Source organism: Pygocentrus nattereri, chromosome 28, assembly GCF_015220715.1.
Source record: "Pygocentrus nattereri isolate fPygNat1 chromosome 28, fPygNat1.pri, whole genome shotgun sequence".
NCBI lineage: Eukaryota > Metazoa > Chordata > Actinopteri > Characiformes > Serrasalmidae > Pygocentrus > Pygocentrus nattereri.
The window spans coordinates 25,934,345-25,949,134 of NC_051238.1; the positions used below are offsets into that span (position 1 = coordinate 25,934,345).

At 40.7% G+C, this 14,790-nt stretch overlaps 2 protein-coding genes across 3 annotated transcripts in view; both read right to left on the bottom strand.

Annotated features, from left to right (window-relative positions):
* The window catches only part of ptk6a (PTK6 protein tyrosine kinase 6a), a 12,552-nt gene extending 11,321 nt beyond the window's left edge, over nucleotides 1–1,231 (bottom strand). The window contains exon 1 of the mRNA XM_037535931.1: nucleotides 788–1,231. Coding sequence (XP_037391828.1) covers nucleotides 788–1,194 — 407 coding nt within the window. The 5' untranslated portion in view covers nucleotides 1,195–1,231. The remainder of the gene's footprint in view (nucleotides 1–787) is intronic.
* A 1,735-nt stretch (nucleotides 1,232–2,966) lies between these two features.
* The window catches only part of nol4la (nucleolar protein 4-like a), a 73,429-nt gene continuing 61,605 nt past the window's right edge, over nucleotides 2,967–14,790 (bottom strand). For both annotated transcript variants that reach the window (XM_017684562.2, XM_017684563.2), the window contains exons 6-11: nucleotides 13,675–13,982; nucleotides 11,947–12,132; nucleotides 11,425–11,613; nucleotides 10,371–10,490; nucleotides 9,422–9,611; nucleotides 2,967–9,149 (exon numbers count right to left, since the gene is read on the bottom strand). In XM_017684562.2, coding sequence (XP_017540051.1) covers nucleotides 8,929–9,149; nucleotides 9,422–9,611; nucleotides 10,371–10,490; nucleotides 11,425–11,613; nucleotides 11,947–12,132; nucleotides 13,675–13,982 — 1,214 coding nt within the window. In that variant the 3' untranslated portion in view covers nucleotides 2,967–8,928. The remainder of the gene's footprint in view (nucleotides 9,150–9,421; nucleotides 9,612–10,370; nucleotides 10,491–11,424; nucleotides 11,614–11,946; nucleotides 12,133–13,674; nucleotides 13,983–14,790) is intronic.

Consider the following 14,790-nt stretch of genomic DNA (forward strand, 5'->3'; position numbering starts at 1 on the left):
TTATGTTCTCTTCATTAGCCAAATTGCTATGCCTTTATTTTCTGATAATAAGTCAATATTTTGAGAGACTGAGTGATCATTTTAAGCTGCCAAGTCATACTTGTGAGCTGCTATTTCATTATTTTAAGATCCTAAATCTTTATTCTGAGATACTAAAGTCATATGAGATATTAAGTCATTACTTTGAGATACTAACTTATAATTCTGAAATACTAACTCATTCATTTGAAATACTAAGGCATTACTTTGAGATACTAAGTCATTATCAGATAATATCTCATTATTTTGAGATACTAAATCACTATTTTGAGATATGTCATCATATACTATCTCATGAGTTTGAGACACCACGTCATTATTAGATACTATCTCATTATTTTGAGGTACTAAGTCATTATCAGATACGATCTCATTGTTTCAGTACTCTGCGTCATTATCAGACGCTACCTCATTAGTTTGAGACACTCCGTCCTTATCAGGCACTGTCTCGTTATATGGAGATACTAGGCTGTTATCACTTTGAGTCATTTTGAGATTCTCTCTCCTTATTTTGAGAAACGTTCTCACGATTCTGAGAAACTTTGGCCTTACTTTGAAATGCTTTATGCTTTTGAGGTGAAAATAGAAATTCATATAAATGGTGAGAAAATTTCTCAAAATAACAGAGCAACTCACTGAATAATGAAACAGTAATAATTCAATGGCAGATTATAGCGCAGCTGAAATGAACGTCCATATAAACGGCTCATTTTCTCCAGTGAAACTGGCAGAGAACACTGACACTCACGGCCGCTCATCTGCTGCCTGCTCTCTCGCCAGGTAGTTGGAGGGCACAAAGCCCAAAGCCTCTGTCCGTCCCTGAGGGTCTAGCTTCTCCACCTGCCACCATTCACCCGACTCCTCCACCACTTTAAACGAGTCTCCCGCTTCGAAAGAGAGCTCGTCTCCAGTCCGCGACTGGAAGGCCCACAGTGCCTTATACAGAGCCCTCCTGTCGCTCGTCTGCGGTGCCGGCGAGGTATCCAAAGCTTTCTCTGCGCGTTCGCTGCGCTCCGAGTTTGAGTTTCCATTGCTTGAAGTTTCACTGTCTGTTTCTTCGTCGCTCTTTCCTCGCTTAAAAAAGCCGGAGAGAAGATTCTGGAAGTCCTGGAAACTGGGACAGGGACAGCGGACGTCCTCCCCGGGACGTTTCATCTGGGCAGATGTGTGAGGGAAGGAGACAGGACGCTGTGTTCCCACATCGCCTGTCTGTGAGTGTGTTAGAGCGGATTGATCGGCCTGGGCTGGGTTATGGGAGGAGCTCACTGAGGAAACTGAGCGAGGCTTTTAAAACTTTACAGCACATTTTCAGCGCAACGTTTAAAACGGGGTGGCAGGCAAGACCCAGGGCGTTTATTAGGGTGGCACAAGGAAAAACTTTCTCTGTACCTTATTTAAGTCTGTTCATCGGTTGAACATAAATAGAATAATACATCAGTACTTAAGCGGACTGAGAGACAAAACTTGGTGATAACATGGGGCCAACAGTAAAGTTTGGTGAAGGAGGGATAATGGTATGGGGCTGTTGTTCAGGGTTTGGACGGGGACCCTCACTTCCAATGTAGGGTAATGTTAATACTGCGGCATACAAAGACATTTTAGACAGTTACATGCGTCCAACTTTGTGGCAGAAGTTCCAGTATGATTGTGCCCCTGTGCACAAAGTGAGCACCAGTAAAGCAAGTGAACTCCAGTGGCCTGCACTGAGTCCTGATCTCCACCCCACTGAACACCTTTGGCATCTAACATCAGTGCCTGACCTCACAAATGCTCTTTTGACTGAATGGGCACAAATTCCCACAGATGCACTCCACCACGCTGCGGAAAGCTTTCCCAGAACAGTGAAGACTGTTGTAGTCGCAGTGGGTGGGTGGGGGTATTATTCTCTATGGCTTTGGAATGGGATGTCCATCAAGCTCGCATGGGTGAGATGTATTGATATCTACATACTGTTGGCTATATATTACATCTTGAAAGTCTACTATTTATGTGTACATTTTGTCTTTTTATTATTTCTTTTTCCTAATTTTATGTCTTATATTTTTTTGTGTGAAACGTTTTTTTACTGCATCTTTTATTAAATACACTATATTGGCAAAAGTATTCGCTCATCTGGCTTCACATGCATATGAAATTGAGTGAGACCCCATTCTTAATCCATAGGGTTTAATATGATGTCGGCCCACCCTTTGCAGCTGTAACAGCTTCAACTCTTCTGGGAAGGCTTTCCACAAGGGTTAGGAGTGTTTATGCTGACCCCGCTCTGTGATTTTACGTGGCCGACCACTTCGTGGCTGAGCTGCTGTCGTTCCCAATCGCTTCCACTTTGTTATAATCCCACTGACAGTTGACTGTGGAATATTTAGTAGTGAGGAAATTTCACGACTGGACTTGCTGCACAGGTGGCGTCCGATCATGGCACCACGCTGGAATTCCCTGAGCTCCTGAGAGCGACCCATTCTTTCACTAATGTCTGTAGAAGCAGTCTGCAGGCCTAGGGGCTCGGCTTTATACACCTGTGGCCGTGGAAGTGTCTGGAACACCTGAATTCAGTGATTTGGATGGGTGAGTGAAAACTTTTGGCAATATAGTGTATGCTGTATAAATAAACATGATATTAATAATGTTATTGTTGTTCTTATAATCCCTCTGATGTAATGTCCAATTTGTCAGCCACTGTCTACCCTATCCATCTGGTTATTGTGGCCAGAGCTGCCAAAAGTGCCTATGTGGTCAGAACCTAACCACTGATGAAAGGCAGGTGTTTGTGATGGTGTCAGTGTGTTCTGAGAGTAAATTCAGTATATTGTAAACACTGTGAGATAAGGAAAAGTAGTTCTCTGTATTTATGCACAACTCAAACAATAGCGTCCTATAGAGATAAACACTTGTGGTGTGGGTATTTAAAAGACGGCCACTGCAACAACTGGATTTTCAGCTCACTGTTTTATTCAGCAACTCAGTGACACACACCTCTGGAGGAAAGAGCCTAGCAACTCTGCAGCAGGTGGAAAACCAGACAGTTTTTCAGACCGTAGCGTTGACACCACACTGAAAATGTAAAAAGAGTCTTTTTCAGACGATAATGAGTCTCTCATCTCGATAATGAGTGATATGTTCGAGGTGGGAAACTCCCCCTCCTCCCTCCCCGTGCGTTTTTTTTTCCTCTTCTTTTTTTTTTTTTTTGCATGAAACAAACAGAAATGGAATTACCTGCCATATTTTCCATCTTTTAGCCGCTTCACATATATTCATATATATATTTATATTTATCAACACTTTTCTAAAGAATTCAAATATTCAGCCACATGTACTGAAAAGAAGATTCACCTTTAAATCACAATAATAAATATAAAAAAGGATATATAGCAAATCCGATATAAATGACGTGGTAGTAGAGAGAGAGAGCGAGGACTGGTCGGTCAGGACATATTGGCCTGGATTAAAAACAAACAAACGAACAAAAAAAAAAAAAAAACTCAGAGATTCAACGGTTCCTGAGGTTCCTATGTTCCCCATATAGACGAACAACATGAGGGGAATGGCTTTTTTTAAATCACTGAGAAGCTTCTACAAAAGGTCAAAGTGCAAATTCAAACATTAGAGACCATAATTACGTTGGAAATTCTTTAGTGGGTGGACCAGAGTGAGAAGGCCCTATATCACTGGCCTTACTTACAAAACAACATTTCAAGTCTTTGTGAAGGTCAAAAAAATCATTTGCAGGCCATTTTGCTCCGTAGCATTTTGGGGAGGAGGATTGGTGTTGCACTTTGAGCTGATAAGAAGCTCTCTGCTGCTCTCTTGCTGTTTTTTTTTCTCATCCAGCACCTTCACCCACCAGCAATGACCGTAATAATGCTTCTAAAGGCCCTTGCACATGGTTCCCAGCCTTGTTTCCTTTCGGGTCTAAAGCTGAGGAAGTAATGCACTTCTGAGGTGCAAAAAAAAAAAAAAAAAAAAAAATGAACAGTGTTTTAAGAGAGAGGTAAACCAAACCTGCAAATGAAAACAGGCTTCTATTACAGTAGCACTACAACGGGGAAACAGTGAATCATTATAAAGACTTGGAGTCTGAGTGAGACTGTAAGAAAAAACGATTATATATATAAACAGTTGTCAAGGAACGTGCAATGAGAGTATTCTCATTTACAGATATGCCCTGGAATACTAACATGAACCACCCTGGAGCAACAACAGTCACAGAAACGCATTTTATACATGACATATTTGTAACGTGTGCAAGGACCTTAACAGTGGTTTAACAAAGTCTCCATAACCTTCTAACATTGCCCCTCCGTGCACTAGCTTCGAGAAACAACTCAAGTCCTAAAACAGAGGCTGTAGGGGGCTGAGCGGAGGGGTGAGTCTTTAAACGAACGAAAAAGAAACAACGACAAAAAGAATCGGATCCTCTGTACATGTAAACATCACACACTTCCACTGAGTCAAAAAACCAGAAAGAAATAATACAAAGCTTCACATTGGTATACAAAGAGAAAACCGCTGCTTCGGCTCACGGTTTCCAGTAGGTACAGGAGTAGAAACAAATAAAATACAATAATCATATTAATAACAATAACAATAATATTACAAAGCACCACAAAATTAAAGGAACACAGGCAATGGTTGTTTTACCACATTTTGATTGCAGACCTCAGCTGCACTTATAAAAAAATAAGTTGTAGCATTTTCTCCCCCCCCACCCACAAAATTTTCAGTATTTTCCTACTTGTGTGTAAGGTGTTTGTAGTTGTGTGTGTATGTGTGTGTATATAGGCGTGTTTGTCTTGGGTTTTACCTTGTGAAATGATCACAGAGCTCTCAGGGGTTGTTCTCAAATGAGAAATATCAATGTTCATACATTACTGCTGTCATTTCACATGAAATGTCAAAAAAAGAAGTGCATACTAAGCACATATACACTGATGCTGATGTGCCACATTAGGCTGATTGAAATGCCTGGTACTTCCGAGAAAAAGAAAAAAACAAAGGAATAAGTACTCAAAGAGAAAGCACTGACTACTATCCTACCTCCTATCCTTCTTTAGGGACTCACAGCAAATCAGCCTGGTCCCTTCAGCTACGATGAACTCACAAGATACAGTGGTGTGAACTTTTTGAAGATTTTTGTTTTTCTCTATAAGCCTCAATAGACTCATAATATACAGTCTATTTGTGGGGGAGTGTAAACCTTTATTACCTTTAGCCACATACTTGATTGAGGATTTTTTCAATATGTTACGCTTTTCAATAAATGAAACTGAACTGTGCTCCAAATATATGGCTTGTGTGAGGTCAGGTGTATTTTATCATCATTCCAGATCACTTCAGATTGCAGATGCCAGCAATATGCGACTACGTTTTATGTAAACTGACCAAATCACAAAGTGATTAATAAATAAATATTGAATTGTTTTGCAACCTAATTTCTACCAGCCCCCTCTGTAGTATCACTTACTGTCCACTAGCACAATCGGTTTGATGTGTTTCTCAGTACTTAGCAAAAAAACAGAAGAACCCTGTTGACTTTTACAATACAAGCCAATGGGTTTTCTTCAGTTCTTGTACCAAAGTACTGGGAAACATGTTGGAATCATACTGTAAATGTGCTTTTGATTTGTCCTTATTATTGTCAGTGCTACAACTGCAGCTGACAGAATTGGAACTGAACTGAATTGGTGAATGTCAAACATAAAGGAAAGGAATTTGACTTTTCAAAATCACACAGATATCTATGTTCTGCTCACGCTTGGCTGAGGTTGGATTCCGCATCCGCTGTTGGCAGACCGAGTTGACTGCTTTGAGCACTGACGTCTAAGTCTGGAATGTTGAGACACAAGGTGAATTCCGTTTACAGTCAGAGTCTTAAAGAAAGAGTTCTATAAACCCTGTAGTCTTACATAATAAATAAACATATAAGGAAATGAAAATAAAAATCAGTTCTACATATTAAATAAAATGTGGGTATGTTACCTAATTACCTACCAAAATGCATTGCTCCTCTTAATGGTTACCCCCCAGTAAGAATACTGTATCTCTCGGGTGAACAGGTTTTTTTGAGTATGGCTATAACACTTGCTATATTTACACTTCCGTGTTAAAGGCTTGAAACAAGGAGCAAGTGCTAATACAGCATTACGTGGTTTATATGATCTTCTCCGAGATTGTCTTTTGCTTTTTTTATATAGTGTGTTTTTTTTTTTTTAATCTGATAACAGAATTTGCTTGAAATCAAGACGGGGGGTGGGTGGGCCGGGGGGGTGGGAGACAAGCAAAAACAGGAGGCTCAGAGTTGTAGCATCCGTCAAGGAATAGCTGTCTATACTACTCAAATGTCATTTCCTCAAGAGGAAGTGGAGACATAAGCTTGAGACTTTCCAGTTAATCATTCCCGTTTTGTTCTGCCAATCACTGACGTTTCCAGCCAATCAGAAGACGACTGACATCACATAAATTATGGTATATCCAGTATGGAGTTTTTTTTTAAGCTTTGGCCTCGTTTTACTGATAATTAGGTCCCTCTTAAACTTGTGCATATGTACATAAATAAGTCTCTCTGATGATTCTGATTGGTCCCCGTGCAGTATGAAAGTGACTTAGTCATGAGGTTAGAAAACAAGAGCAGCATTCACAACTTAACAAAATTCGTTACAATGCAGCATGGGAAATGCAGTTCTTTGTCTTTTTTCGTTTCACATATGGATATGCCGGTTCATCTGGAAGGCACCTCACAGCGAGATTGCTGCCGCCAATCTGCTCCTTCTGTGAGTGTGTGTCTCCCAGAATGCTGAGGGCAAAGGGTTGCCAAGGCGATGGAGTGTGTAGGAGGGGTTTGGATGGGGGGGAGGGCGGGGGGGTTCGAGCTTCCACTCAGCACAGCTTCATTTGCATAATGTTGAACAGTCTGATGTACACCTTCGACAGAACTGAACCATCTCTAGCAATTCACATCGAGCATCAATTCTTTAAGTAGAATTTTTTTGTTTGTATGTTTTTTGCGTATATATGAGAAAGAATAAATGTATGTAAATAATGGACGTGTCGCATGACACACCATAACAATTACTGTGAACATTGCACCTTATCCCCAACCTCAGTAGCATTAATCAAATGTCAAATATCTTACAGTATATCCCCCTCTACATCTTAGATAATATCTCTATATCTCTTGAGGTCATACTTAGCATGGCTGTATGTTGTTTATGCTACATGCTCATCTCTATGGCAACCTAACATCTTTACTGATTAAGATTTTGCCATCCCACTGGATATTTTGATTAATCAAATTAAGCCCCTGAATATACAGACAGTGTACCTGAAGGTGCTGGGTGGGCTCAATTTAGACCTGAGTGTCTAGCTGGACAAATGGATGTACATGTGATTTATTTTAGATCTCTAAGAAGCTGTTTACACCTTGCATTAACATTGTTTGATGCCCAGTATCTAGATCAGATGAGATCCGATTTTAGCTTCCCACATAAAAAGTACATTAACATTTCTGTTTCCGTTTTGCTTCTGGTAAACTTCTTTACCAGGGATTTTTACCTGCCAACTAGGAATGTAAATGATTAACCAATTAACCACTGTTTAATGTGTTTAAACAAAACCAGGCTCTTGCATAGGATATGTTTAATACGATTTCAGGCTGTTTACTTCATATACACATGTGTGCCTTACCCCACCTATCAGTACCATGTTCCATATTTCACACACTTTTTAATCTCTTGCCATTTATGCAGAATTTAATTGATGTGAGTGCTCTAATGTGTGAATATATCAAGTATGCCACAACTCCAAATGTGGCTCAGCCATTTAGACACAGATTTCAATTAGATCTGTTTTGAAATGATTTTTTATGGGTTGTGTTTTGTTTTTAGGCTTGCCGGTTGATGATTAATCTGTCTATCACTTTTCTGGGAATATGTAACTGTATGGTGATATCGAAAACACATTCATTTACACTTATCTTGAATGCGGTCAAGATCCATCTCTCACAGCCTCCAAATGTGACACAGTGCATCCTGGTTTGTTTCTGACTGTGATCACAAAAATGCATGCTGATTCAAGGTGTAAACAACCTCTTAGTCTTCTGTCTTGACGGCAATCGCTGTATAGCTGACTAAGAACTGATGACAACCGTGGCCATAAAAACATGTAACGAGAACTATTCGACTTTACTAAGTTGATCTATTTGAGCAAATAACTTCAACTGGGCTTCGTTTTATGTTCAATACATTTTAAAATGTAAAAAAAAAGATTAACCAACAATGCTGAGCCTTCCACACGGAGAAAAGCAGAATTGCAGCAGACTGATAGGAACAAATGACCCCACCATATTACCAACACTACAGCCACTGATGATCCAATCATAGATGAAATTACATCATGTGCTTATTCTAGCAACACTCTGAGTAATGGAGATGGTTATAAGGAATTGATTGTGTAGATTAATCTATTCTTCACAAGTGCTGCAATGTGATCAGCCATTGAATGGTCTCAAAGATTGTGCTCTATACAGTGCTATGTTATGACATCATTGTCCAAAGTCAAATCTCTCCATCACGCAAATACATAGCCTCCTCAAATCATTCAGCATATGGGGAGTTGTGCCCTGCTGCAAATCTAATCAAGGGCTAAGGGAATTTGGTAAAGACACTATAATGAAGATAAGGCTGTCATGAGAAATGTAAAATAGGTAGCTCTATAAAGTGGGGACTGTGTGTCTGTGTGTGCGGCCATGTAGCTACATATAACTTTTCTGCTAATGTGCATATCCCAATTTATGTATGCCTCTGTGTGCGCTTGTCTGTGCACATTTGTGCGTGTGTGCATGTCTGTGTATGTGTGTAGACAGAGACACAACTGAACCGTGTGTAGTGCGAGTTCTCAGTTCTGCTGCAAGATGAGGTTCTCCAGCTCGTCGGCTGAGCGGAGCAGGAAGGCTGCGGACTCGCGGAAGCCTGCGATGAGCTGCCGGACGGCGGTCACTTCAGGTGGGCTAAGCTGGGCCGACGCTCCACCACCACCACTACCCTGACCATGGCTGTTAGAAGTGGAGGACAAGGAGGAGCTGGAGCCCAGGGACTTCATGCTAAGGTCAGTAGGGCCTGAGAGAGAGAAAAAGGGAATGATGGAGACAGAGAAGAGAAAGGTAACTAAGTGGTAACTAAGTAATTAAGTGTGCTCACTGCCCCTAGTGTGTATGTTCACTAATGTGGGTGTATGTGGGTGTTTAACTGCACGGATGGGTTAAATGTGGAGGTTAAATTCGTCTGCAAGCACAACTGGTCAATGATTCTAAATTTAAAAAAAAAAATTAACTGCATGCATTTTAGGCAAAACTACTTTGGCACCATGGCACTTGAAAAAAGTCACTAACCATTGCTCTGAGTCGTCCCACTGTTCTGCAGGCTGTTGCCTAGGGCCCCGTAACCACGGAAACTGTAATTGAGCCCACCATTGGTGTACAGCTGGTCCTGGGAGTAGGCTGAGGCAGCCAACGAGAAGCCTGAGTGGGCCAGGGCGGCCGGGTCCCTGGAGTTGGGCTTATCTGCAGTGATTGGTTCATCCTACAGAGGGCAGCAGAGAGCGTGTGGTAAAAAAGGAAACCTTAACAGACAGTACACTGTAAGGATTAATACTACTGCTACTACTACGAATAGTAATTTATACTGTGTATGTCACAAAACACGATAAAAAAGAATAAAACTTCTTCCAAAAATGAAAACAACAAAAAAAGTGTACTGTAAGGGAGATGAAGGATAGTCGACTCAACTACTATCAAAGTTGACTTCCAACAAAAGCACAAGTGAAAAACCCACTGAAAGCACAAATCTCAAAGTGCAAGGAAATGTGCTAAATTATTTCAGTTTGTTGCTCTTTAAACTTCACCAATGTTCACTACCAAAGCCCAAAGATGAATTTATTTTGAATTAAAGCTTTTACATTTTTTTGTCTGACACTTGTTATTGATATGACCCATATCATGGTAAAACAAGTATATTTTTTAATGTAGACAAAGTTAAAGTTTCAAAACGCCCCCCCCCCCGTTCCTTATGAAGAACAAAGCTGCGAAAGGCCTGTTTTAAAGTTCACAGTTTTTGTGATGACATGAAAAGCCAACACTTCTACATCTTCAAGAGGTTAGGTCTGCCTACTATCATGGAACTTATGGAAGTATTATTTCAGCCAGTCTTGAATTGCAAAAAGGGGAATGTTTTCTGGGGATTGAATCTCGTCAATGCAGTTCTAGATCAATTTTATGACACTATTCTTTCTGTACCCCTTTTAACTTTGTGTCTTCCACTCTCTCTTACACACACACTCACGTGGGTCTGGTAGATGTCGAGGCGCATCCTTTTGGCAGCATTGCGTGTCTCGCTCTCACAGGCAGCTGCCAGGATGTTCTCGGCCATGGCGGAGGTGAGGTGGGGGGGCGTGGGCCGTGTCTGAGGGGAAGTGGAAGTAAAAACAATAGACATCTCAGCACTGCAAGGCTGCTGCACACTGCAGGACTGCACTGCAACTAGCCTAATCTGAAGGTGAAAAAATCTAGAGGTATTGCTTAATCTACAGTCACTAGATGATAATGTTCATGTTTAGACTGAAAGACAAATACATCTGCTGTCAATTCTAGGAGACATTTACGTTTATTCATTTGCTCTTATCTGGAGTGCCTTACAGTACAGGGAAGATATATTTTTAATATGAGTATATGTGCTCTTTAGGAATAAAACCTATGACCTTGGTGGTGCAGCTGAGTTACAGGAACACTGAGACATAACAAAAAACTAAATACAAATTTAAATAGAGAAGGCAAAGATGTGTAAGCATGTGTGCACAGTTTTCCTGAATTACTGAATGCAGAACATCACCGTTTCCTTTCACTCAAGTTTCTTTTAAGCAGGATGTTAGCTAAGCTTGGTGTGGCTCAGAAAAGGCAGAAAGCCAACAAAGAAGTCGTAATTCTTGCCAAAGATAATAAAACATGGTCATTTTACATTAACAAACAAAAAAAATGTTTAAGGTGCAGACTCAAGCCTGTATGCTGAATGCAAATAAAACATAAATGTAATTAATTACGTAATTATGTAATAATGTATTTACATTTAACTAGTCCAGTACAACAACAATAATAACCTCTCAGTATTAAGCCCTCTAAATGTCCCTGAGGCTGCAGAAATATCCATCAAGTATTCATCTTAGATGGGAAGAATGGCCTGAACCTTCACGGACAGAACAGGCTCTTGTCTGTGAGACTCTCTGTGTTTACACTGACGAACTCTAAGCATACATTGTAATCACTTTTTGAGAAGCTTGAAAGTCTTGGTGTAGCAATGTAGTCTGCTTGTATTTTGTTGAAGGAGTTTCCGGTTTCTGTACCTCAAAGCCTCCCTTTTTCATGCGTCTGCAAGATTTGAGGTAGGTGCGGATGCGTTTGCGAGCGCGCTCCTGGAACTCGGGGAACTGGCGGCTGCAGGACTCGATGATGGCCTGGATCTTTTCTTTGGGCTGCTTGGAGATAGGCACCATCCGGTCCAGATTCTCATCCACAAACAACCGCACAAACATCTGAGAGTGAGAGTAGAGGAAATTACAGTAAATTTGAGCAAATGAGAGTAAATGAGGGAGAAGAGAGAGAATGGACGGAAAGCGAGAGACAGGATGTGGCTCAAGCTGACTGAATGCAAGAAAAAACATGGAGCATCCAGCGCAGCTTCTTAACCCTAACCTTCTTAACAGCACAGACATCTGACAGAGGACAGAATGATACTGAAAGAAAGAACGTAGAAGAGAAAGTGTAGATGATGAAGGGAGCAGGGCTGAGAAAAATGAATGTGTTAAAAATAAATGGAGGGCTGTTCAAAGCATTAGTGAGAAAACAGAGCTCATGTGGGGTCTCACATTAAAAGCTTTGAGTCGCTCGGGGTCCAATCCCTCCGCATCGTTTATCTTGTCACTGTCGTCGTGATCGTCATGATCATCATCGTCGTCATCTATGACCTGAGTGCGCGCTGTGTTCAGATCCTCAGTGCACATGCTCAGTTCAGTCTTCACCGAGTCGTAGCTTCCTGAGCTGTACTGAGGAGACTGAATAAACACACACAGAAGAGAAACTACCGTTTAATTTATAAACTTTAAACTTAGTCTTCTGATTCTGTATCATTGCAGGGTAGGAGTGTAAATCCCTGACCTCTCAATGATTAATGTGACCAGAGGAACTATGTACAGAGCAGCTGAAAAAACAATACACAACAACACGAGATTTCACATTTAAAAAACAGCCAGATCATTGGTCAAAAAATGAGCAGTGCACATTGGATATTATTATAAATCAGGTGTACTTGAACTTTGAAAGCTTTGAAACATGGCGGTCCCAAACCCTAATCCCCAACTTTCTCATGAAACTTGTGACAATAATACTTCATTTGTTGGGGTTTTTCTTTTCTTTTTCATTTCTTTTAAAGTGAAGGACACTTTCAGATATACTATGAATTTTACCTAAAAAACTTACTTCAAAAAATGCTGTCCAACATTTTCATGTGACTGCCAGTGTGTAACTGTGGTAGAGTGGAGGTTACCGTGTTGGCATGTTTTGAAGAAGTTTCAGCAGAAGGCAGAGTAAATGTTTCTCTTGCCCAGTTGCTTTACTGCGCACGTTATCAAAAAATCCAAACAGGACTATAAAGGATCCATCACCTTGGTACTTGCACAACTATTTACATGAAAATAAATAAAACTCTTTTTGTTACTCTTCCTTGACTATTCTCACGTAATTTCCCTTTCTAAGTCATCATGCATATCGGCAGCGAGACTAGTCATCTTACTTGTAGCAGTTCGCCCCAACTAGACTGGGCCTGACCTTAAATACCTACAGCCCCTCCCAGTGGACTAAACCAAAATTAAATTCAGGTATTCATAATAAGGCACAACAGTTACATTCCCATTGACAGTACATACATATTCAGCATATACTTCAAGTAAATATATCTACAAATGTCATTCATAGCCAATGTTCAATATTTGACATTAGTTCATTAACTGTGTCCCTCCCCGGCCCGCGGACTTACAAGAGGACCATGATACGTGCCGCCACTCTTTCCAGGAAACAGCTAAGTAACTGTCTCTTTACAGCAATAAAAGGCTTAATCATGCCTTTCTCTGATGGATGTTGGTGCTAGACCAGCTTCCTACCCTCTATACTTCATATTTCTCCTGTCCAGCATATCACCTCTATTGATTCACATGCTTTGATTGGTTGGAGGTGAGATTATTTATTAGACTTACATTGTAGAACCAACAATGGCATGTCCAGCATTAGTATTCTCATAATTCTTTCAAAACAGATGTAATTCTTTAAAACTTTCCTATTAATTCTGATGTGCTTTTCTGTCACTCTGAGAATGCATGAAGAAGATTTTAAAAACTTGAGTCATTGGATAGTAAAAGCGACAAATGTATTAAAGTCAACATCAATAAAACTACCAACCTGCCATTCTGTTATGTTAGCTAACAGACGGGAAGAGAGAAGCCCATCCTATCAATACATTTCGAAGTAGGCCTTGGATTCCTGGCCACAAATGGCTGTGGCATTGCCAGGAAGGCCAAGTCAATAGGACCAAAACCCCTCACCTTATTGTTGTACTCTGTTTTAATAGCATATTTCCTGTTGGGGTCCGCAGGATATGTTCCGAGAGGAGGGGTGACCCCCGGCAACAGTCTATCGCTAAGGTTGACGGGCTGCTGGCCTTCCTCTGAGGAAGAAGAAGATGAGGTGGTACTGAAGTCCAGCGGCGCTGCAGCTCCATTACCATTCACTTCTCCATAAGGAACTATGCCTTCTGACACTGGAACGCCACCTGTTACCACAGCAGTACCGCCAGGTGGAGTCAGTGCAGGCAGACCGTTAGCAGTGCTGCCGCTCTCAGAGGAGGAGTCATCTGAAAGGAGAGAAAGAGAGAAAAAACGCAGGTTAACAGTTAGAGGTTGCAGGTACAACCAAAATAATTTTCTAACTTTAAATTATAGTCAATAAAGAGAAGAAGTGAAGAAATTCTATCAAAAGTAATCCAAACTTTCACTTGATAGCAGATCTGTCTTTATAAAAGATTTGACATGCCTGCACAGCTCTGTACTTCTGTATATATTTAAACAGTGGTGTATATGTGAAGAGTTTCATTTCAATATGCTGTATATCTGGGTGTAGAGGTGTATAGCCATAGTGTACAATGCTCCACTTTAGTAGTCTATGTCAATGTGTGTGTTTGTACAAGACAGCGACATTGGGGTCAACCATCAAACCATGGGGGTTGGGGAAGTGGAATAGAGGACGAGAGAGAGACGCAATCCAACAATCCACAATGGGACAAAAAGAGCGGCATAGGGATAGGGGGAAGGATGAGGTGAATGAGGGAGCATGCAGAAGAGAGAAAGGGCTCCACATATCATTACCAGAAGAAGCCATTAAATACAGATGCTAGGAGCTTTTCCTGAATATAATACATTCATAAGGACTGCATAATATAAACAGTGGATGTGCTTTAATTATTATGTATGCAAACACATAAAATGTAACACTTTTCTAAAAAATTCTTAAATGTTTTGATAGTGCAGAAAGGCTCTTACTTAAAAGCATCTCATCCCTCATTCCCAAAAAGCCCTCTGGCTAGGAGCTTTCTCCTCTATCTCTCTCTTGCCTTTCTGAAAGAAGGCTTCCGCAAATCAACCCTCACTCCTTCAAACAAACAT